General features: G+C 54.1%; 7 protein-coding genes across 7 annotated transcripts; 4 read left to right on the top strand and 3 right to left on the bottom strand.

Annotated features, from left to right (window-relative positions):
- Window positions 1-1040: 1040 nt before the first annotated feature.
- On the bottom strand, window positions 1041-1418 carry PG997_005615 (uncharacterized protein; the record flags this gene model as incomplete). Its single annotated transcript, XM_066809930.1, has 1 exon — window positions 1041-1418. The coding sequence occupies one exon, from the start codon at window positions 1416-1418 to the stop codon at window positions 1041-1043; it is 378 nt and encodes a 125-aa protein (XP_066668853.1).
- A 189-nt stretch (window positions 1419-1607) lies between these two features.
- Window positions 1608-2184, bottom strand: PG997_005614 (uncharacterized protein; the record flags this gene model as incomplete). The annotated part of the gene is made up of 2 exons (XM_066809929.1): window positions 1608-1900; window positions 2142-2184. 2 exons carry the CDS (start codon window positions 2182-2184, stop codon window positions 1608-1610), a joined length of 336 nt encoding a protein of 111 aa, XP_066668852.1.
- Window positions 2185-4057: 1873 nt separating this feature from the next.
- PG997_005613 (Ubiquitin carboxyl-terminal hydrolase 16) lies at window positions 4058-6111 on the top strand (the record flags this gene model as incomplete). The annotated part of the gene is given in 2 exon segments (XM_066809928.1): window positions 4058-5631; window positions 5646-6111. 2 exon segments carry the CDS (start codon window positions 4058-4060, stop codon window positions 6109-6111), a joined length of 2040 nt encoding a protein of 679 aa, XP_066668851.1.
- A 3472-nt stretch (window positions 6112-9583) lies between these two features.
- On the top strand, window positions 9584-10741 carry PG997_005612 (fructose-bisphosphate aldolase- class II; the record flags this gene model as incomplete). The annotated part of the gene is made up of 2 exons (XM_066809927.1): window positions 9584-9895; window positions 9965-10741. 2 exons carry the CDS (start codon window positions 9584-9586, stop codon window positions 10739-10741), a joined length of 1089 nt encoding a protein of 362 aa, XP_066668850.1.
- A 2054-nt stretch (window positions 10742-12795) lies between these two features.
- On the top strand, window positions 12796-13956 carry PG997_005611 (cellulose-growth-specific protein; the record flags this gene model as incomplete). The annotated part of the gene is made up of 4 exons (XM_066809926.1): window positions 12796-12806; window positions 13038-13341; window positions 13443-13682; window positions 13768-13956. The coding sequence occupies 4 exons, from the start codon at window positions 12796-12798 to the stop codon at window positions 13954-13956; spliced, it is 744 nt and encodes a 247-aa protein (XP_066668849.1).
- An 838-nt stretch (window positions 13957-14794) lies between these two features.
- On the top strand, window positions 14795-15751 carry PG997_005610 (uncharacterized protein; the record flags this gene model as incomplete). Its single annotated transcript, XM_066809925.1, has 1 exon — window positions 14795-15751. The coding sequence occupies one exon, from the start codon at window positions 14795-14797 to the stop codon at window positions 15749-15751; it is 957 nt and encodes a 318-aa protein (XP_066668848.1).
- A 1338-nt stretch (window positions 15752-17089) lies between these two features.
- Window positions 17090-17901, bottom strand: PG997_005609 (uncharacterized protein; the record flags this gene model as incomplete). The annotated part of the gene is made up of 2 exons (XM_066809924.1): window positions 17090-17669; window positions 17729-17901. The coding sequence occupies 2 exons, from the start codon at window positions 17899-17901 to the stop codon at window positions 17090-17092; spliced, it is 753 nt and encodes a 250-aa protein (XP_066668847.1).
- Between the last annotated feature and the right edge of the window lie 5659 nt (window positions 17902-23560).

Raw genomic sequence — 23560 nt, 5'->3', positions numbered from 1 at the left:
GGCGGATACATCGCGCGTCTTATTTCCTCATCAAATGGCCAAAAAGAAGCAGCATATAAACACTGTGTTTTCTATCAAAGGACTCGATAGAATATTGTGTTCATGGCAGTGTTTTGGATGCGTGAATAATCAGACAGGTATGTAGAAACCGCTGTGTTCTGGCTCGACGAGGGCCACAGGGTGCTGTGCATGCATCTCTGTTACTACCGGGGCCAGCAAGATCGGCGAGATTGTTTTGATTCTTCTCCGTGGGTAGCTTGACAGCAAACCGAGGTTAAGGGACTGGAATATGGGCAATGCACCAGTGTAGATACGCAATTATCCGAGTGGGAATGATATGCTTTCGTCGAAAAAAGCTGGTGATTTAGTATTTGAGCATCTTCCCTGGATCAGCATTCTACCTTCCACAGTCATTAGTGGATAGTTTGGCTGTAGATCCTGGGTTTGAAAGAGATGAGATATGATGCTGAGTGTGCCTCACACTTCTTGAAAGGCCTGTCCCTCCCATAAGTCTATTGTAACTCCAAGGGAGAAAGTTCGAGACTGGTAAACCTTTGATGATGTAACGTACAACAAGAGTGTATAAGGCAAAGGAGAGAATACTATGAGATGGCTCTTTCTGGAGATCGGGTATCCTCGTGTGCTTCTTGTTTGGTCTCGTCTGTAAGGAGTACGAATGCCAGCTTTTACGCCCATAAAGTATCTAGCCATGGGGCCTTGAATAATAATTACACGTGGGTGACCAGAGTTATATTCAAGATGCCCATTCCACTAGAGCAGGCCCCCAGTATGTTGGTGGTTTCTGCTGTTCTACGTTACGAGGAATCTGAGGATGAATAGAGGTCTTCACGTTGAAGACGGCAGTAAATATAATGCGAACTGACAGTAGGCAACATCCTTATAGACTACGAAGAGAGACAGACTCCTGGGTAAGTTTGGTAACAAGGGGAGTATGCAGGAAAGACATGGAAGCTCATTAATAGTCGCCTAATAGATCTTACAGCTTAACCAAGGGCTACTGTCCGGGCCATACGCTGTGCTCAGTCAAGATAATGCATGTAGCCGGGGACGGGGAGGGAGTGCTGGCGTCGGCAGGGGAAGGATAACAGCATCGGTGAGGGAAACGGGTGATGGTATTGGCGAGGGTAACGAGTGACAGCGTCGACAAAGGAGTAAGCGGCTCCGCCGACGAGGGCTCGCTTGGGGTTGGGAAAGGGGTCAAACATGTTGGCGTCGACGAGAGTGCTGGTACCGGGTGCTGGTAACGGGTGTTGGGTGCATACTGCCGTACCTCTCGCTACGATCCATTGGGAGTACGGAGGCGCGCAGCGCCGGAGTCTTGCTAGTGGTACACAGGTAGCGTTGTCATAGTAACTTGCCCCCTTAAGGGCGGTGCTCATTTTCCGCTTTGCTGACATGGCATCGAATGGAGGTAAAGAAGAGAGAAGTAGGTATATAACCACCAACTGGCCGAGCATGTGGCATGCCCACTCGTTTACCCACTCCTTGAAGTAAGCAGTACTAGGTAGCGCCCATATTCCCGGTCAGAAGCCTATCGCAATGGCTCCAGCAGAACTCGGTGCCGTTTGCCTAGAGTGGCAACAACCTTATGGCTGCTGATCAGGTAATGGGGTGCCTCCTATCTTGCTCGAGGTCTCAGGAAGAAGCTCCTCTCGGCGCATAGCTGGGACGGACTTGAATTCCACCAATGGGTCGTGGCAGTTATCGACGGCGGACGGGGGCTTGAACAAGTGGGGCCCTCCCTCGATGTAGGTGAAGCGCCGGAGTTTGGGGCACTCAGCAAGCAGGTGCGCGAGCGCGCCCGCCGTGATGTGGCCAAAGATGATGTGCAGGATTTCTAGGCTGGCGGGGAACGTCGACGGCTCGGAGTCGGGCCACCCTCGAGCAAGAAGAAAGAGTTGAGGTCGAGGACGACCGGGTTATCAGAATCCAAGTACGAGTCTTTCCCTATAAAATAGTAGTGTCGTCGATCTTCAGGAGACAGTTGCTTCGTTGGTGAAATTCGCCGAGGGAAACGTAATACTAGCTTCCATGTTCAGTGAATGACGAACACAAGGATAGCAGAATGGGACTCACAATGACAGCGTGACCGCCTAGAACCGACTCGAAACACAGGATACGTGCCGTTCTGGGTAGTTCGCCGATGAAGTGGCCATTGGGCATGTCACAGTATTCCCAAACATATCGGCGATTGAGAAGATTGTATATCATTTGTTGGTTTTCAATGTTGATCCAGAATGTAGCTGGAATCGGTCCTTATGAACCGGAGGTACATCGATTGCAGCTCGAGTATCTGACTATACGTCAATAATCATGGCTAGGGCGTTTGGAAGCATCTTTCATATCTGGATCGTGTCGGCCACTGTTGTTCTAATTGTAGATTGCCATCGATGTCATCTTGGTCTCGAAAAGGTTTGGTTACAAGTAGGCAAATCCCATAAGTTGCTACTCAACGGAATCTTGTAACATAATGTAGACGTTTCAGCGTTCCGATATCCACACTTGAGGTGCTGTTGGAGAAGTTTAAGGCTAGGATTTCAGTGCCAGTAACCTCAGGGGTAAAGGGAGAAAAAGCAACTGTGAAGCTGGAGAATCCCGTCGCCGTAGAGCCGGTCGTGGGCGCACAACGAACAGGCATGCACACACTCCACCAAACCCCCGCTGGTGAATCGGGAGCTGCCAGGGGTGAGATGGGTTGGAATTTGCGGGGACGTCCACGCGGTTGGGAGCAGCACTTGCATTCTCCACATGCACTTGCTGGTCGTATGTTGTCTGCTTGTGTTGAATCGAGAAGGCGTAGGTAGGAAAAAGAACGACTTGAAGATATACTCGAGGTGAAGAATCCTATACTGCAACAGCCGGGACTACCTGAGAGACCGTAGAGACCGAGGGTGCTATCGGGTTCTCCTCCGGTGCCTCAATGTGGCTAGCCAAGGGTAAGCGATTGCGGCCAGTAATAGCACGAGAAGAACAAAAACCCCGACAAGATCGGAGAATGCTGGTCTCCCAAGATAAAATGCGACTTACGTACCATGGAAAGTCATGTAGCTTCCCAAGTGTTGTCAAGGCATGGCATGCAATGCAACCTCGCCAAACGCGACCGAGATCTCTGGGTGCAGGTGGGTGGATGTCAGGTGTTCATCCCACGTTTTCACGGGCGCGATCGGGTTCAAGACAGAGTGCGAGACCCCCTGCCCGAAGAAGCAGAAAAAGAAAGGGAAAAGGAAGGATTTCGTGGGGCGGGCAGATTCCACGTGCATAGCTACCTTGTACTTCCTTGGTTCCTTGCGCTACACGACCCGACGGAAAGAAAAACCACACGAAGAAATGACTCCTGCTGAGTGTCCGTAACGAGGGAGCAGACAGGCCCTGAAGGAGCAAACGGCGCATGGCAGGGCCAGTCATGGTTAGGTGGTAGTAGCAATCTTATTAGCGTTGGTCTCGCTGATTACGCTTCAAGCAACCCGTCTTGCTGCTAGGCGGCTAGGCGTGTTAGGCGGGCTAGGGGCCGCCCTATTTCAGCAGTCTGCTCCCGCTCTGGGTGTCTCGGTTCACGACTCGCCTGCATGTTTGACATCCCATAATTACGATTTTTTTGCCTTCTATTCTCCTCGTGTGTTTGTGCCCTTGTGCCGAAGGACTTCTTCCGGCCAATTCGGTCCTATAAACCAGCTGGGACTGCCTGCTTCGTCGACTTTTGCATTGTGAGGAGCGCTAATACTCTGGCTCGACTATCACCGAACAAGCGCTGTATTTCCGTTTGTAAACAGCAACCCCTGCCTGTCCACCAAACATCATAACGCCGAGGTCCGTTTCCTCCACCGTCATCTCACCACATTCTTGGACTGGGATCCTTGGGAGGGAAAATTTCAAACGGGGAAAGTGCTGTTGCGATGAGCTCGAGAAAAACATGAATTGACGATTTTCTGATGTGCTCTAACTCTTCGTTACCCGGCTCTGCATTCCATTCCTCCCACCACCGATTACGGCGATAACTGCAGCAAGCTCGGAGAGCTTGCTCACAGCACCCGGCATCATGCCGGCCGAAAAGCCACTTACCGTCGCCACCTATGCGGCCGGCGCCTCTCTCGCTGCCATCACTCTGGTCTACGTCTTTGCTCCCACCTACCTGATCGACAATGAGCCCAACATCACCAAGAAGAAGGGGGTCGTTGGCTTGACGAACCCGGCAAACGACTGCTTCATCAACTCCGTGCTCCAGGCCCTCGCTGGCCTGACCGACCTCCGAGTCTACCTGATCCGCGAGACACACAGGCGCAATATCGACGAGCCTTGGGTATACCGACAGATCGTCAATGACCCCAACCAGACGCCGACGCCCGACTGGAAGACGGAGGGCTTGCAAGCCGGTCTTGTCACCAAGGGTCTGAAGGAAATCCTCGATGCGCTCAACGAACGACCGATCTACAAAAAGACCATTTCCGCCACGGGCTTCGTCAAGGTATTGGAGGTTGCATTCAAGCAGCGCATCAGCCGGCAGCAACAGGATGCCCAAGAGTTCTTGCAGGTCGTGGCCGAGAGGCTATGCGACGAATACCACGCCGGGAAAGCAGCCAGGCGCAATGCGCGCGAGGGCGGAGGACTCGAGCGCTCCGTCACCAACAACAGCTCGGCGCCTGTAGACGGCTCGGCTGTAGAAGAGCGGCTGGCGGGGCTCGCCGTCAACGGCGGCGGCGACGAGGAGCATAGCGAACACTCAGATCAGCCGTCGAATTCCACGACTCCCCAAACTACACGCACCGGCACTGCAACCGAAGACACGGCCGTGGACGATGACGAAGAGGGATTCCCCCTGGAGGGAAAGTTTGAGAGCCAGATTGAATGCCAGACATGTCATTTCAAGCCGAGACCCACGGCGAGCACGTTTTGCTCCCTGACTCTCAGTGTACCACAGACCAGCTCCACGACGCTTAACGCTTGCCTGGATGGAATGTTCAAAACGGAATACGTGGAGGATTTCAAGTGTGAAAAGTGCCGGCTGGTCCATGCCGTAGAGGTTATGGAAGCAGAGTTGGCCAAGTCCATCTCGGAGAGCTTTAAGGCAGAGACGCGAGCGGCGATCGAAAAGTTGCAGCACGCGATCGACACGGATCCCGAAACACCACCGGCAGATGTTGTACTACCAGACACAAAGTACTCCCCGAAACGCAAGATTGCGAGACACACCCGCCTCACCAGCTTCCCCAAGATCATGGCCATTCATTTGTCGCGGTCAATCTATGATGCAAGCATGTCCACCAAGAACTCTGCCAAGGTAGCCTTTCCCGAACAGCTGGGCATGGGCGGTATACTCAACCAACGGAAGTACAAACTCCTGGGCATAGTCTCTCACAAGGGCAGCCATCACAGTGGTCACTACGAGTCTTTCCGAAGACAGAACGTCGCTCTGCCCTTCTCCACACCTCATGCCTTCCAACCCTCCCACGCTTTCACCAAATCGGCTCAGCCGAGTCCGATCACGACGCCGCAGATAGCAACACCACAAATCCGTGCTATCCAGAAATCCGAGACGGACAGTCCTACCACATCAACACCTGATCTGCTGTCTCCCACATCAGGGACAAGCTCTTCCAACCCCTCTGTTGAAACGTTACCTCGCGAAGCGGAGAGCCGGCCCCGCGGTCATCGCCTACCTCCAACCACCACAAGAATGGACCCCAGAGCTCCGCGCCCGGCCAACGACGACGAGACTCCGACACCATCAGCCTCAAGTCAGTCGCCGCCTCAGCCAAGTCGACGCTGTCCAAGATCTCGCAGTCCGCGCGCCACAGCCGGACGGGCAGCCCCGCCGGCAAGCGCGCGACGAACGACTCCCTTGCTACCGCGCCCACCGTCGGTGGGATGCCCGTGGCCCCGGCCGCGACCCAGCAGACGACGGCGTCCAAGACGTCGATGCTGTCGTCGTCGTCGTCGAAGCGCCGCAAGCAGGCGGAGCGCTGGTGGCGCATCAGCGACGAGAAGATCAAGGAGGCCAAGACGAGCGACGTGCTGGGCATGCAGAAGGAGGTCTACCTCCTGTTCTACGAGCTCGAGCGCGGCGGCGGCCCGCCGGCACCCGCGGAGTCCTAGGACGATTCTGGAGTGCGCCAGATCCGGGACCGTCTTCGGAACCATCTGGACGGGAAGGTCAACACGGTATCCTTCCCGCAACAGATCGTGAAGAAGCTGGGGGCTGGTGGGGAGTATCCGACAGTGTTGCTCATATTGGTGGAACGGGGTCAAGTGGCGGGCGCGCTGCTTCTGGGATAAGAAGATCATAGGCCGCCCTCCCTACATGCCGGTCCCCTTCGATATCGATATTGAAGCGGGCTTACGGGACATCAAAAGCTCACGGAAGGATAATCGAGGCGGCACTAGGAGGCGGCAGCCAGTCAGCAGCTGTAGCTGTGGACTTTTCGAGCCGGCGTCTTGAGTCTCAAGACCCCTTTTTCAAAATGCGAGGGCGCGTAATAGTTCCGACCAAGATCTTACTCAGCGTCGTCTACTTTGTAAAGTATTACTTATGGGAGGGTAGGAGGGAGGCAAACATCACCATGGCACAAAACATTTGGCGTTTCGCGAGAAGAAATCAGCATTTTCTGTCACGGGTTAGGGAAACATACTTTTCCAAAGCGGTTGTTAGGATAGGATTGTACTGTGCATCATCATTTTCACCACCTGAGCGGCTGGGCTGGGCTGGCGTTTTAGAACTAGAGCATCGTCCGTCATATCACGTACATACAACAAATCCGGCTCTGGAAAACTCGGAGGGAGGGCATTTAGACAGCAGAAGCCAAAAATGTCCATACCATACAAACAGGTCTTGCTACCATACCCTATCACGCGTGACAATGAAATCATTTGAAGACACTCAAACCAACTTGACCAAGACACCAGCTAAGAGATGCTATTGTTTCCTCATGTCATATCAGTGTGAAGAGCCGGCGACCAACGACCGAGTCTCTCTCTCTCTCTCTCTTCGCTTGCCGAAAATGCCCTCCACGAGAACCAAATAGCCGTAGTTGGTTGCTTTCGGGACACATCGCGAATTTACCCCACCCACCCGGAGTATTGTCCGAGGTTATGTCGGGACACCGGCTATCCTGATGAGGTTCTGGTTGGAGACATTACGTTTTAGCATGCGGATTTTGACGGCTATCATCTTGGCTACGAATGAAAGCACACTTTTCACGAAAAAGAGCGTGAGTTGGAGAGGGAGGCGGAAGTTAGCAAATCGGGTTGCTGTAGCAAGCTATAACCCGGCCCATCAGTGACGCTATCGCCATGTCGGACTGGAGCAACTGCGACTCACTAGCCCGGGAAGCAGTCCACTTGATTACGAAAGGGACAGCCGGCTTGGGTAGGTATCTGCACAGTGAACGGAAACGGGCGGTGATGTACATGCAGCCTGTGGCTGATAAGGCTGCTAGCTGAAGATGGGACGCTGGGAGGCTGGATCTGGATCGACGATGGGTTCAATTGCTTGTAATAGCCAGTTGATCATGTCATGGTGGTTCGGTGGGCAGGGCGTCGCGCGTGTTTCCGTGCTCTGGCGCTACATCGTGGGCTCAGGGCGTTGCCGAGAACAGCGGTCTTGCAGTGGCACTCTCTCTGGCAGCAGCAGCAGAAAATCTCGGCGGGTCCACGGGATGGAGCGTCTAGAATTTGCCCATGTCAGCATTAGCTAAACGAGAGACGAGCCCGACGAGAAGACTAGGGAGAGGCGCAGGTGGCCGAGTGACCGGTGGCAGGGGATAGCTTCCACTGCTCTCCAATGTCTGCTTCCTCCAGTGTTTCCAAAAAAGAAGGGCCGCTATGACGACTAGCCGACCCCACGCCCATGGCCCGATGGCATTTCCTCTTTTACCCCTCCAAGCCGCCCAAAAAACAGTCCAGAACCGTACGAGAGCTGCGAGAATAGGTCCTTTTACCTGGCCAGACAAGCCAGAATAATACCGACTGGCACTTCAGTCTCGGGATTTCTGTAAAATTTTCGCTCGGATCATGAGGCATCTTTAGGGGTCCTTCTTGATGCTTGTCCGTCCCGTGTAACGATATCGAAGAAGAAATTGCCTCACCGGTTCGCCGTGTGAAAATCGGCTGACTCGAGTGAGTCCATGTCCCAGGAACAGCGCATGTAAGTCGCGCATGCTTAGGTCGGTGTTGTTGGTACTTGCTTTGCTTCGCTGGTAAAAATTGCCCATAGCTTTTTGGCATTGGTAGGTATTTTTTTCATTGCATTGACGTACTACGTACCCCGCCATCCTGTCGCTCAAGACAGACTTGAAAGGAAGGCCGGGCAAGACAAGTCCGGGCCTTCTTCCAACTTTGGTGGGACACAACAACACATGAAGCACGTTGTTCAATGCTCTTGCTCTCTAGGTTAGGTGTCTCTCTCTTCCAACTCTCAACATATACTTGGAGACCGGACCGGGCCAGACACGCTCACACACTGTGGACAGCCCAATCACAATAGTAGCATAGTTCCAATGCCAAGTAAGCCACCTCACGAGGCTTGACGATTCGCTGGGGCCGGGGGCCCGACTCTCTCTTACTGTACCTACCATGCACACACAAAGTTCGAGGAGGAGGGGTCCTGGGTCCTGGCGGCGACAAATGGAAGCTTCAAGATAGCTCTGATGTAACCTGCACAAACAACTGTACTGCCTGTACCTCCGGGGCCCTGTTACCAGCCAGAGCAGAGTGCCAGCCATTTGCTGCATTGATGTATGTACCGCGAGTTGTTGCAGTATCGAAAATAGTCGCGCAAGAGTGGCTCCCGCCTAGGTTCCTAGGACCCCTCCTCCCATCGATGCCGGCACGATTGCACACCCCCTGCGAGAATAAACCGGTCGTCGGCCTATGCCTGTACCAATTGAATTTGGCAAGGCAGGTAAACATGCATCGTCGAATATATTTCCTTAGAGTAGGTAGGTAGAAAGAGAAGGTGCCGAGGAGGACAAGCTCCGTGTGAATATGGCACTTGAAGTAAGTTCTCGAATCTACCAGTGACCTCAACGAGATCCAAAAGTCCGCATGTACTGCAACCAACTTAGGTCATCAAGTCATGTATGCCGATGTCTCTCGAACTCGATTGATCGGTCTACTTGTTCGATGTCAGGACCCTGCCCAGTGCCCGCGTACGGCTAGGTACCAAGCAATTGACGACCAAGGAGGGCCGAATATGGTGGGGTGGACCGAGTTGGCTGGAGTTGGCTGGGTACTGGCTGGGAGGTACGGAGGAGCTGAGGTGGGAAAGGCAGCTATCGATATGACGATGAGCCCCTCCCTCCTTTCCTCTCTAGCTTCCATTCGAGTCGCTGTTTGGTTTTGTCGGCCTCGTTTCAAGGACAACTCTGCTGTACCTGCCTCCCTGCCTCCATGGGCGCTCCGACGTAAGCCCCTCCTTCCCGGACAGCTCAGAGAACCTAAAGTCATAAAGCTCAGCTGTACCTCGCCGACTTTTCTCTGAACTTCCCTTCCCTCTTCTGCTATTACTTCCCATTCCACCAACCTCACAATTCCCTCTACCACCACCAACCACATCACAACAACCTTCAAAATGGGTGTCCAAGACGTTCTCTCCCGCAAGACCGGTGTCATCTACGGTGATGACGTCCTTGCTCTGTTCAAGCACGCCCGCGAGAACAAGTATGCCATCCCCGCCATCAACTGCACATCCTCCTCGACCGTCGTAGCCTCCCTCGAGGCTGCCCGCGATGCCAAGTCCCCCATCGTTCTGCAGGTCTCCAACGGTGGCGCCGCTTACTTCGCCGGTAAGGGTGTCGACAACAAGGACCAGTTCGCCTCCATCCAGGGCTCCATCGCCGCTGCCCACTACATCCGAGCCATCGCTCCCGCCTACGGCATTCCCGTACGTTATATTCCAATCCAATTCCATTCGAGATGAGACGGGAACGTGTAGCTAACATTCCCTTGACAGGTCGTTCTCCACACCGACCACTGCGCCAAGAAGCTGCTGCCCTGGTTGGACGGCATGCTCGAGGCCGACGAGAAGTTCTTCAAGGAGACCGGCGAGCCCCTGTTCTCCTCCCACATGATCGATCTGTCCGAGGAGCCCGTCGACTGGAACGTCGAGACCACTGCCAAGTACCTCGCGCGTGCCGCTCCCATGAAGCAGTGGCTCGAGATGGAGATTGGTATCACCGGTGGTGAGGAGGACGGTGTCAACAACGAGGATGTCGACAACAACTCCCTCTACACCCAGCCCGAGGACATCTGGAACATCTACAAGACCCTCGAGCCCGTCTCCCCCTACTTCTCCATCGCCGCCGGCTTCGGCAACGTCCACGGTGTCTACAAGCCTGGCAACGTCAAGCTGCAGCCCGAGCTCCTCGGCAAGCACCAGAAGTACGTCTGTGAGAAGCTCGAGAAGAAGGCCGACTCCGACAAGCCCGTCTTCTTCGTCTTCCACGGCGGCTCCGGCTCCGAGAAGTCCGACTACCTCACCGCCATCAGCCACGGTGTCGTCAAGGTCAACATGGACACCGACATGCAGTTCGCCTACCTGGCTGGTATCCGTGACTACGTCCTGAACAAGAAGGACTACGTCCTGACCATGGTCGGCAACCCCGACGGTGCCGACAAGCCCAACAAGAAGTTCTTCGACCCCCGTGTCTGGGTTCGCGAGGGTGAGAAGACCATGTCCAAGCGTGTCGCTGAGGCTCTCAAGGACTTCAACACTGCCAACCAGATTTAAATGGTGGCTTTTTATGAATAATGCATGGAAAAAGGGTTCTGGTTTTTGGCGTTGAAGTAGATACCTTAGATTGAGGTGAATATACCACCACGATTACTCGACAACATTCAAGTTTTCCACATGATGAAGTAGTGCACTGTTCATATAAGGTAATAAACGTAGTAACGACCTGTTATGACACTTAATAAACATGGCCAGTCGACACTTGAATGAACAGCCATTTATTTCATTCGAGTAAACATACAACTGGCACTTGACAACTTATCTGGGGAACTTTGTAAGCCTTGTTGAGGTGTAGTCGTGGAGATCCAGAAGTCACTGCCTGACTCCTGTTGGATGGGCGGGCATGGCAAGGCGTTTGCAGACGAACGCCTTCTCTTCTGGGGACAGACTAGGTGGAGTTATGTCGTGAGCATCACATGAACCTTCGGCGTAGAGAAAGAGGTGACGTATTGGTGAATAGAGGATCCGAGTGATTCAATGGTAGGTATGTAGGTGACTGCCTGGGATAAATGACTTGAGAACCTTCCCAATCTGGTAGGCACCGTGTTGGTGATCTGTTCGTCAGCAACGAGCATCAGCAGAACAGTAGCTAACACCGTCATCATATTCTTCCGCCAAGTCATGACCTCCCGAATCTAACCGTGGATTGCTTGTTCTTATGGTGATGAGAGTGGGATCACGGGTGAGTGCCGGGATCTAAGTACGGATATAAATCTATCTAGTCTAAGTAATCTACAATAGCATCTCCCACTATGCCTACGGCAGCGTCCTTTGGGGATTCATCGCCAGTATAACAGACAAAGATGGGGCTTACACGTGCCCAAAGGACAACTTGGAGATACTTCTCTCCTTTCTGGCCTAGACAAGGGGATCGAAGAACTTCTTATTGAGTCTGTCAGCGCCGTTGGGGTTGCTAATCGTGGCAGGAATCCGATGGATATTGGACTCATGTGGCGCGAGCGAGTACAATGACTGTTTTTTCAGGACATGATGCTATCGCGAGACCCGGGTTCGCCTCGAATTATATGCCGTGGGAGTTGACAAGCAGCTGCGGTCAAGTGTAGTGGCGGATACCAGCGAGGTAGAAACGGCTTGGCTGAACCGAGTTCATCCGGCGAACTGGATAGCATTCCCGCATGGCATTCGGGGCGACGGTTGACAGACGCCTAACTGTTGGCAGATACTTGTTGGTGCCTTGCTTGCTAGAGGATGAGAAGCATCATGCTTCCTTTCCGTGTGTTCGGTCATCAATGCTGCGGCACCGGTTCGAACGTTACCTGACTCGTTTGATGAACAGAGGGAATGCATTATTGTACTCGAAACAAGTCAAGGATATGATTGAAAGGGGCACGATGAATTGTCATAGGAATCAAATACTAGTTATTGAAGACTTGAGGATGAACCTGGGGATTAGAAACGATGACATGACCTGTGGCGAGCGGCAGGCAGTTGAACACACTTGAAAGTTCAGCATGTCGTGAGTGCGCGGGTGGGGAGCATGCTAAATATGTTGCGTTGATCAGGCTTGGCAGCAGACGTCACGCAAGCCCTCGACTGATTCATAGATGGCGACCAGAATGCAGTTTCTCGTTTCGAGTAGATTGATGGAAAATGTCGGGCCTCGACTTCTATATTTGGGATGTTTCCTGAAGTTTCTTCGCTTGGCATTCATTGGTCCGAAACAGACTGCGCACCTGATCTGCGGGTAGACCAGAGTCTCCCGGCGAACTGACCCGGGAACAGACCAAACGTCCATCAGCTAGAGTGCGATAGCCATGGATCAATCCATGCCGCCGATGGCGATAGCGAATATGCTAAGAGGTGTCACTCTGTCATCGCCGAACAGAGTAGAGACGAACCGGCAGGTGGACCAGGATGGCCGGCCGGCCACAAGGGCCCCCGTCGTCGTTGATCAGTCCCCTTTTCAATATATCCACGAGCGCGTCTATATGCCGAAAGTCACGATGTTGAGTTTGACCGGCGTGGACCATTGGCCCCGCCGCCCAGGGACGATGACAGGCCTATATATAAGACCGACCACGCGCTGGACGATGAACTTTATGTCTCCCCATCCTCAGCCAAGGACAGCAAGCCCAACCATTCGTTTCACAGGCTGCGACAACGCTATCTATACACTCTTTCACGACTGATCACCGGACCCAAGTCGAGCCCCATCTTTGCCTTCATTATAAACCGTTTAAGATACCCACACGCATCAATATCACCACCTTCATCTTCACCCTCGATCATCCACTCCTCATCGCCACCACAACCCACCGCCACGATGAAGAAGTCTAACCTCCCCTCCTCTCGCCATCGCCGCGCTCCCGACCCTGTCGGCAGCGCACTACCTCTTCCCGCACTTCATCCTCAACGACACCGTGACCAAGGAGTTCGAGTACGTCCGCGAGCACGACAACGGCTTCCAGCCGTCCTGGGACGACGGCGCCATCCTCACCAGCAACGACCTCCGCTGCAACAAGGGCTCCGAGAACCACATGTCGGCGCCCCAGACGGCCAAAGTCGTGGCCGGCGTCGACACGGTCGGGTTTCAGACCAACCTCGCGACTAAGATTTACCACCCGGGTCCTGTCACCGTAAGCTGTTCTTCTGCCCGTATCTCAACGAATGGTTTCTCCCTCTCCCTCTTTTTATTTTCACCATAACCATTCCACTGACATTCATCGCACCTCCCCAGATCCACATGTCGAAAGCCCCCGGCGACGTCCGCGAGTACGACGGCTCCGGCGACTGGTTCAAAGTGTACCAGCTCGGCACCAAGGACCCCTGGGACGGCACGGACCAGGGCTGGCTCACGCGCGACCGAAGCCAGTTCACCTTCCAGATGCCCAAGGAGATCCCCAAGGGGCAGTACCTCATGCGCATCGAGCAGATGGCCGTGCACCCGCCCTACAAGGCCAAGCAGTTCTTCATGCAGGTATGTCCTATCGCCTCCTCCCACCTCCACCCACTCGCTCACAACGTACATGTACCGGACTGACTCATTCACCTTACCTTCCCAGTGCGCCCACGTCGAAGTAGATAGCCAGTACACCGGCCCGGCCCCGAGCGATACCATCAAGCTGCCCGGCGGCTACTCCAAGAACGACCCGGCGATCCAGCTGGACAGCTGGGCCCATCCCAAGTATGCCCCGATGCCCAAGCCGGACAAGATGTGGCCCAACGAGAACAACTTCAACAAGATCCTATAAGCCAGGAGATGGGCAGGAGGAGGTGGGACAGGATAACCTTGGTTGGACACTTGAGGGATGCGGGCAATTCGTAGTGGCGCACAAGGGCTCCTGAGAAGGAGCTGGACTAACGATATGTAGACCCATGAGACCGGTGTGCTGTAGTTGATCGTATCATACTTGAATTGAACAGTCCAGGCTATATGTGTTGATGCATGGTGAATGGATGAGTGTAGTAACTACTTGAGGTAGATTTGCTTATCTCACCGTAGGTAGCTTGGGTGTAGATGCAGGAACTCAGCGAATGGAAGGGAGCTGCGCTGGATCATGTTATGATATTTCCCATTTTCTCCAAGTTATCCTTCGGGTTTGTGCGAGCCTCAATTTCATCTTGGTATGCCAGCGATAGACTCTCAAGGGAGCTGCCGGAGGCCGAGTCTGCAGACGTCTGCCCGAGGGTGTGCGAAACAACTCCCTCCAGGGAAGTTGAGGCCACAAATGAACGCACTCTCAAAGAACAAGTGTTGATTACTGAGCAGAAGATAATAGTTCAACGTATCTTCTAAGGAACAAGTTCCAAGTTTCAACAAAGAGGAATATGATATGGATTGCTGAGGGCCCGGGGCGGCTTTGTCTCCTACCTAAACAATCGCATTGTGTGGCCAAGGCGTCACAGAATATTACCAGTCAAGGAGACAATGCAGTACCCTTGTTACCGCAGACTCTTATGTATATTAGAAGCTGAAGCGAAACCATATTGACATGAGAAAGAACAGCTGCAAGCACTCGCACTCGCACGCGCATTTGCAACCTTAACCACTTACGAAAACACCAACCCTTTCTCAACCACACCGACAAGATGCCTGCCACAATCTGGTTAGTCCGGCACGGCCAAGCCGAGCACAATGTCAGTGACAACTGGAACCTTTTCGACCCCGAACTGACCGAGCTGGGCCAGCAGCAGGCCCGCGACTTCTACGTCAAGTACGCCCAGCAGATGGTCGGCAAGGTCGTGGCCATCTACGCCTCGCCCTCGATCCGCACCATCGAGACGGCGCGGCTGTGCTTCGCGGGCCCCGTCAGCGACGGCAAGCGCATCGTGCTCGAGCCGGACCTGATGGAGCTCTCGCCCGAGCTGACGTACACGTACAACGTGCCGCGCGACCAGGGGTCGCTGCAGGCGACCTACAGGGACCAGATCTCGCTCGTCAACCTCGACCCCCAGGTCCCCGGTAAGTACAAGTTCGTCGAACGCCTGCATCGCACCCGGAGCGGCGGAGGACAAGGACAAGGACAGAACCCGAGTAGTACTAACCCCCTATCGCCCCCGTCGACGCCCGGCGACGCCTCTTCTTCCTCCTCCCCCTCGACCGAGAAGCTGAAGGGCATCCTGAAGCGCGTGCACGGCGCCGACTACGAAGGCCGGCCGACGAACCGGGTCAGCTGGGACACGTGCCAGGAGATCCAGTGCGAGTTCGCCAACATGGTGCGGGAGCGGTCGATCATGGCCGTGGCCCTGACCCCGCGCTTCCAGTACGACGTCGCGCTCGTCAACGAGCACGCGCGCATGCGGGCGCGGCAGCTGGCGCGCTACTGCTCCATCCACCCGGACCACGGCTGGCCCGAGGCCGTCGTCGAGCAGGCGCTCGTGCTCGCGCGCAACGAGCCCTGGGCCTTCGCGGACGCGCAGGAGCAACTCTACCCGGACGACTGGCACCCGCTCAACCCGGACATGGACGGGTTCCGGGAGGCGTTCTTGCGGGATTGGCGGCGCATCTTTCCCGAGAACTGGGATCAGGTGTTTGAGTTAGAGTGAGTGCCTTCCGCGACGTCTACTTTTGGGTTGGTGAGTAAGAGTGAGTTATTAGTCATACTCGAGGTAAGTGGTGTTGAGTGCAATGCTTTTTCGTGATAGCTGCTAGCCACTAATCAAGACGCTGCTGATTGGACTGTGCTTTCCTCTCGTGGTTTTTACAATACCCGCGTGATGCGTGCATGCTCAGTAGGTACAGTGATTCAAACAAATGGAAAATAGAGATAGAATTGGTCGAAATGTTTGTGATAATTGATGCAAGTATGTTTTCGTCAAATTTGCCCGGTATAGTGACATTTGGAAAAGAAATATAAAGAGTGATAACAAATTAATTCACCACAGCCTAAGGACGCACGCCTCAAGCAGCTTGTGTAGTGTAGTGGCTATCACTCCAGATTCTGATTTACCATCACCATTCTGGCAACCCCTGTTCGATCCAGGGCACGAGCTAACTTTTCTTTTTTTGCTGTTTGCATCATGACATTCACCAACCTTTCTAGGTCTATCCAATGCAGGTTTCCAGTCAATCGGCCACTGAAAGACGTTTTTCTTTTCTAGAGGTCCTGTTTCAACTTTTTCGTTCCTCGTGTTGCTCAGAATGTACCTTCAGGATACCGAAGTATCAGTGGGTTTCAAGCAGAGATCCGTCCCTCTTATTTCATTGGGTATCACTTAAGCTGCAACAGGCCACGGACACCACCCAAACCAAAACCCGACCGTGACTTCAATGACAAGGCTTTGAACTTTGTACGAGTACTCAATTAATAAACCTGCTAACAACACCAACTCAACTTCCACCTCTCTAATGGTATTGCCTGCCAACTCTCCTCCTTTCTCGTTGCGCGACAACTACTTCTCCCCGACGAATTACAAAAATCAATAATAGCATGCGAACTTTGCTGTGTGCTCCGTCACCTTCACCCGTAAGAGTTTTGTAAATGCTTCCCTGCCTGCCGTTTGCGCTATGCCCCCCGAAAGATCTCCAGAAAAATTCCAAAATGCCCAAATAGTCCCGTTCTCTTCTTTGCCTGTCCCGGCAAAGCTCGTTCAATTTCCCAAATGCTTTGAAAAAAAAACTAAAAAAAAAAACTGGGTGGGTATAACAACGCCTTAGGTCCATGCGAAAATGCAAAACCGAAAAAAATGTCAAAAGAATATTCGCAACGCAATGTGCAACGTCTCTCTTCCCCGACGCTTCTCAGGCTGGCTCTTCTTCTCCATGCAATGTAAAGTAAGTAATGTAAGTAGTGGTGAATGTCGCAATCGCTGTGTATCTTTGTCGCTCGCTCGCTCTCTATTGTTGGTTTCGTCGATGCTTCGTTATGTCATCAATTTTCTTCTTCATGCGACAGCAGTGCTCGGCCGTCCGAACAGCCACCCGAGCTTGCGCCCGCGGCCGGCCCCTTCCTTCTCGGGCACGTCGTCGAGCTCGAGGCGGTACCGGCGCACGCTGCCCGTGTCATCATCGAAGCGCAGGCGCCGGTTCTCCTTGGGGATGAAGCAGTCGGGCACCACGTGCCGCAGCATCCAGCCCTTGACGCCCTGGCTCGCCGCGTCGATGGCCGCGTACTCGAGCCGCCGCGTGTGGTCGCTGGTCCAGTAGTGCGTCGTCTGCGGCGGCGGCGGGTAGGCCAGCTCGTTGTCGTCGTCGTCGTCGTCGTCGTCGTCATCCTCGTCAGACTCGCCGTCGTGGTTCTGGCCGACGACGCAGACTTCGGGGCTGGGGAAGTGGTAGTACGCGACGGGCACCTGCTGCTGCTGCTGCGAGCCGGGCCGGCTCAGCTGGTTCGCGCTCGAGTACCCTTGTGGGAGCTGGGGGCGGAGCGGTAGGCCCGGTGGATGGAAGGTCTCGTCCGCGGCCGCGATGACGAGGTGGAAGACGAGGTTGTGGAGGTGCGGCGGCTGCAGCCGTGCGAGCTTTCTGACTTGGACCCGGACGGGATCGATTCATAGCCGGAATCCTGTCGTCGCATGGGCGACGGATTGAACGGGATGTTCTTCCATGTCGACGGCGGCTTGGTCTGGACGGTGTGCCTGGGGCTGGCCGGCTCGAACAGCTCGTCGTCGTGGAAGCTGTGATAGGCGGCGTCGGAAGTAGGGACGCTTGTATAAGTCATGGACCGGCGCTGGCCGGATTCACGTTGCTGTACCATTTTGCTGGAGAGCTGTGGTGTGTGTGTATCTGCCCCGGTGCCTAGGAATAATGGGATGTTTCACTCGCGTGGCAGCAGCTGTTGTTTGAGAAACTACTACGGCCTAGACCAACGGTCTTCTTTTTTTGAAACTCTCCAGAGATCCTGACAAAGAAAAAACCGACGAGTCGAATGGAGTCTTGCTTGCTTGGAGACGATTCCCAATTTGTGGCTTCGGCCAGCTACCATATAAAGGGACCTCCAGGGAACAAAGGTCCGTTGCTGCGATGGAAGGCTATTGGTCCCAAGGCGAGCAGACCGGGTCGTTATGGAGTTGCGGTCTGTGTCTGGAGCCGGGTTCACGAGACGCACGATGGGTTCGATCTTAATTTCCAGAAAGCGGTACGCTGGATGCCAAAGTGGGGGCCACGAAGAATATTGACATATGTATGCAGCGGGCGGGCGCGATCGATAGGACAGGATATGGGAAGGGGGTGGAAGTGGGAAAGGATAGTTCAGACGATAATATGCAGGATGAGGGATCAGTTGCCATTGGCACACAGGCGCGTTAGGGCTGGGTAAGCGAATGCAAGATGACCAGTGGTGGTTTGGAGGTAGGCCGGCATATGCAGGAGTAGTGAGTGGTAGTGCTAGACCGGAGCACTCTTCCCCCTCTTCTTCAACCACTCTTTAACCAGGACTTGCACCAGGATGGTTCCGTATGGGACGACGCGAATGAGCGCGGCCAACTATTGGTGTGCGCGGGCCAGTACCGGGAACTCCCTCTCTTTTCCTTCCCTTCTCGACTTATTCCCGTCTGTCCTGCTGAGCCAGGGCCCCGGCCAAAGTGCCGGCCAAAGTTTAATGCTCGGAGCCGGACCGATAGAAGGCGTGCTGCCCACTGCCCTGGCAATGTATGATGAAATCGCAGGCGCGGCTTCCCTCCTCTACAGGAGGATTGTATGAGTCGGTGAGCTGGGCACTGGGTTTGTCTAACCCTAGCAAGGTTGCGGCTAGCCGATCGTGAATGACCGCCCCGGCTTCCAGCGGACCACAAATCCGGGAATTTGCACCTCCAGAATTTTGTTGGGCGAAAGGCGGTCTGCCCGTCGCTTGTTGCCAAATGAGGCCTAGGAATTGGCAAGAAATCGTGACCCCCGCTTGAACGAGCAGGCCTTCTTGGCTGCTTGGCCGGAGCAGGCTCGAGCAGAGAGCAAATCTCTCCCCACGTTGCACTGGCGCCGGTGCGCTGAAATAGGACAGGGAGGGGCCGCTGCTGTGGGGACGGGCGCTAGATAACCGCTGGATCTCTGGGATAATAATAAGATACCCTGTATTGGCGGCGGGAAAAAAAGAAGTCAGGAGAAACTAGTGACCGTTCTCGACGATGCCGTTGGTAAATGATGCTCAGATTAGGAGAGTCCAGTGGTTGGGTGTAATTGAGTGTATCTGTGTGTAAGCGATATATATTCGCCAGGAGATGCCGAAAGCCCAGGCGATGGGGAAATCCGGTCGATGGGAGATTTCAGCTATGTGCCAGTTCCCGAGTTCTCGTTCTCCTCGTCGATCTCTTATTGCATGAAGAAGCGCCACGAGGGATGGACGGGATGCTGTCACTGGTTACAGTGTGGTGGAGCGCGAGGGCGCGAGCCTAAACCGTTCAGGTCCAAGCCCCGATGTCGCTGACAGGCCAGTGGCAGGCGCACAGGCGCAAATAGCGACAACCCACCTTGGCAACGACGGGACTATTGATAAGTGGGAGAGGGAGACCAAACTCCGAGAGGGCGAAAGAGGGGGATGTACGGTTCAGGAGGAAATAGGCAAAGGCTCGATACATGAATCGCTTCTCAAACAAGAAAGTAAAAAAAAAAAAAAAAGAAGGCGAGCAGATGGAGGTTTAAGTGGGCGCCCATCGTCTTGCAAGACAAGAGAGGGCAAGGAGGAACCACAAGACTAAATGGGCATATGCTGCCGACGAACTGGTATTGTGTACATTGTCATCTGCTGGCTGTAGGGGACTTGGGGACGTGGTTCTGTTTCGAGTAGACACGGCTTGGCTTTTAGCTGAAGATCAACCAAAACGAGGCATGAAATGCCAGGCGCCGGTGTCGCAAATCCTCGTTTTCACATGCTTTCGCACCGACTACCCCAAGACAGTCCCAGCAAGCATTCCTTTTGGTGTTGCAGTGGTGGGCAGGCAGGCGGCAAGGCGGTTGGGTGGCCATCTTCTGGCCATCCTCAGATCTGCCTGCCCACCCTCCCAGAGTCCCCAGGGCCACGCTAGCGCATCATCTGGACAAGGCTTGTCCAACAACATGCTATCGGGGAGGAGGCGTCTAGACTGGCTGGGCTGCCACTCGCCGATCGACTGGTCCAATGGTTGTCTGTCGCGTTGTCGTTGTGAAACTGGATGTCAGAACGTTATTCCTCATGGGGGGTTGCATCGTGCCTTAGCCCTCCCGAGGAATTCGTGCGGAAGGGTTACATATGCCCGATTGCCACATGCTTCTCGTCGGGAGCTGCTTCGTGCCTGTGCTTGTGCTTCTGCATCTGCTGCTGATCCGCCTGGCCGTTCTCTGTCTGTCCTGCCACTGCTAATACTACAGCAATAAAGAGTGAGGGTGAGTTCTTCCGCGTGATCCAATGGCTCTTGGTAGTCATGCATGTCTTGGGGTGAGTTGAGGAGGGGGCGGGAGTCAAATGACTAGCGAATCAGGAACCCTCCCCGATTTGCTGGCAGAGTTTGCATGGCATTTTTGAGGAGCGCGATCTTAGCGCGAGCCCTCTTCTCCGTTTAGCTGCCTCTGGCTGCAACAGCTGACCTCGCTGCATGCTGTAGAGTTCGCACAAGTGGACCGTCGCTGTAAGATAGTAAGAGGGTATCCCCAATCTTGGCGGCGAAGCTATGCAATGCGCATTCAATAGTTGTAGGTTTCCTGGTATCGTCGCTATCACTAAGCGGCTTATAGTGGGAGAGTGGTGTAGTTCGCAGATGCTAAATGGCCGATCTTGCTATCTGGAGAAGCCGAGCGGGCAGGTGTGCGTTGGTGCCAACCAGACCTCATGGAGCCCAATTGCCGGTTGAAGGGGTGGGCAGGGAGGACGAATGGGCAAGACTGACACTGGTGAGTTTGCCGAATTGAGAACCGATCTGAAGACGCCACGACGCCCCCGCTGGCCGACGGAAACGAGCAGCGGGCAATATCGCCCAGCCGCCGTTCCCCTCGATTGATTTGTTGCTACGTTCCCACGTGCGGTCATGGGAACCGTATATCGGAAGCTTCATATCGCGTCCCCCGGATGCGACGTACAAGCGACACGCAGGATCGGTATGTAGGTAGTTGGCCCATCAAGATGCACTCATCCCAACCCGGACATTCCCTACCTCCAACGGTTTATTGAGAAACATCCGTTAAAGCTCATGACAACCGTCAAGTGAGGTCTGCTCTGCACAGACTCACAGGGTACAGAACCCAAAATCCCCGGGCCGTTCCAGTGTCAACCATCTTTAACCTTGTTCAACCACCCCGTTTGACTCGTCCGAACAGCAGATCCGGGATTTGCTACGGGTCTACGCTTAATACCACCTTTCTTTGCCTCGAAGACGTGCAACACAGAGAGGTTTGGATTTCCGGTCGCACCTTTGATGGTAATCGACTTTTGTTATTGAAGACACAATCGAGCCGTTCACCCAGTCAGTACCATGCTGACCGCATCGGGTGTTTGAAGGCTGGGTGCGTCCGACGTAGCAGTGCCGGGCCTGGCGATTTTCTATTGCGTAACTATTCTTCGACGTGAGCACCAGAAGTCTCAGAAATCTTCAAGTGACGAGAACGACGTCCTATGGTAACCACCGGGTTTCTTGTTGATCCTCACGACATTGAAAGACATATTACCCGATATAACAAAATGGGTGGGTGCCGGCGCGGCGCGGCGGCTGATTGCCTCCGTGGTATGTTCTACAGCTCTAGTTGGTAAGGCGTGCAACCCTAGCCGTCAGGGAATCAACCCCACGATCTTCTAGAACCCGGACTAGGCAGCCCCAGGACCCTTCCTTTTTCTTTTATCTTTGCGATTACTCGGCATCATCGCCAATGCCATGCAGCCAATGCTTACTGTTTACTTTTACATCAAAGGTGAGCCAGTGGGGTGTTGCCAGTTGCAGTTGCCCCAGACGAACGCTTGGCGGATTTTCTTCATCCGGCGCAGTCTGCATCAGAAAAAGGACGTACGATGTCTCTGAATGCAATGCGAGGCCACGACCTCAACCTCACGCCGCCGATCAGATAGGGGGAATCGGGGTCGGAGTCGGGAACGGTTCCCCCATTGGCTTGACACCTCCTCTCGCTTGCCGTTCTAACCTGAGGTCAGTTGAGTCGATGGATGAGACAAGACCGACGTTGCCGCGACGTTGACAGAATCTCAGCATTAACTCTCCATGTAATCCCATCGTCATGCCGCTGATCAGGCCCAAATTCAACGATTCTTCTTCCCTCTGCTATTGCATATCGCGACAGGGATGAGTCGAACATGTCTCTGCTTACTGCTACCTGTCTGGTCTCGCTGGTCGCCAGCCTTTTTTTCTTTCATCAATGGCGCGACAAAGGACACATTGACGGCGGGACACAGCCACGAGGTGGCGGGTTTGATTAAGGACGAGACTTGATCCTTTTTCTGTTGGCGAAATTCCCAAACCACTAGATTCTGACAGTAAGCAGCAGCATTGACCAGCGAGACCAGAAAGATTCGATATGACGATTGTCGTTCGTCCCAGGCGCCTGGTAATTAAAAACATTTTAAAGGGATTTTTGCAGGGAATATGGACGAGCCGAACCACGGTGGTGCCGCCAGGGCCCAGCAGGCCGGTCGTTCTAGCGAGCGCAGGAGGTTTTGGGAGGTGCAGCTGCAGGCCAATGCTCGTGTTGTCCACTGACGTGGCCAGGGCCCGGGCCAATGAGCTGCCCAAATGGTCCCTTTTTCCTTTTCCCAGGCCTGGCACCCCAGGCACCTCAAACCCCCCGGCCACCACCATGCTTTCTCTATCTATGCCCATGTGCATACACGGATCAGCTGAAACCCGGTTTTTGCTGCTTCTCCAATTCCCATTCCTTGCAGGTGATCATGGGTTGCTATCCGAATTCTGTGCAACTGTTTTCTTTTCGTTTATTCGCTGGATGCGCTGAATGCGCGCAGGAGCTGGGCAAACATTGCTGATGTGTCAGGCCATAGTGGCTGAGGGATCCCCCGGCGAGGGGAAAGAGGGAAAGAAAAGAGACGGGTGTTTGAGGTGCTTGATAGCTCCGGGTGGTCAAAAATAGATGATAATGCGGGAGGGAGACAAGCGACCCCACCACCACAACACACACTCCATGCGGTGAACCGATGCCTCGTTCCTGGAGTGAGAGCCAGTGGTGAGTGACCGGCCAAGAGGGAGGGCTGGTTGTCACGGTGGTCGTCCAGTCCGGTCAGTGTGGAGGCTTGCAGTTGGGTATTAATGAGCTGGCATCTCGGACTCATCTCTGTCTCGCTCTCTCTCGGTCGCGGGTTGGCAAATGTTGTGCATATGTACTTACACGCTACTGTTCGTCACTCACTTTACTTATTATCGGACACAGGCCTCTCTGCTCTGAGCCTCTGCTACTTCTTCGCCGGTTGTCGTCCCTCCTTTTACTGAGCCCGC

Source organism: Apiospora hydei (assembly GCF_038363865.1).
Source record: "Apiospora hydei strain CBS 114990 chromosome Unknown utg000005l_segment0_segment0, whole genome shotgun sequence".
In the NCBI taxonomy this organism is placed as follows: domain Eukaryota; kingdom Fungi; phylum Ascomycota; class Sordariomycetes; order Amphisphaeriales; family Apiosporaceae; genus Apiospora; species Apiospora hydei.
This window is presented reverse-complemented; position numbering and strand designations above follow the sequence as displayed.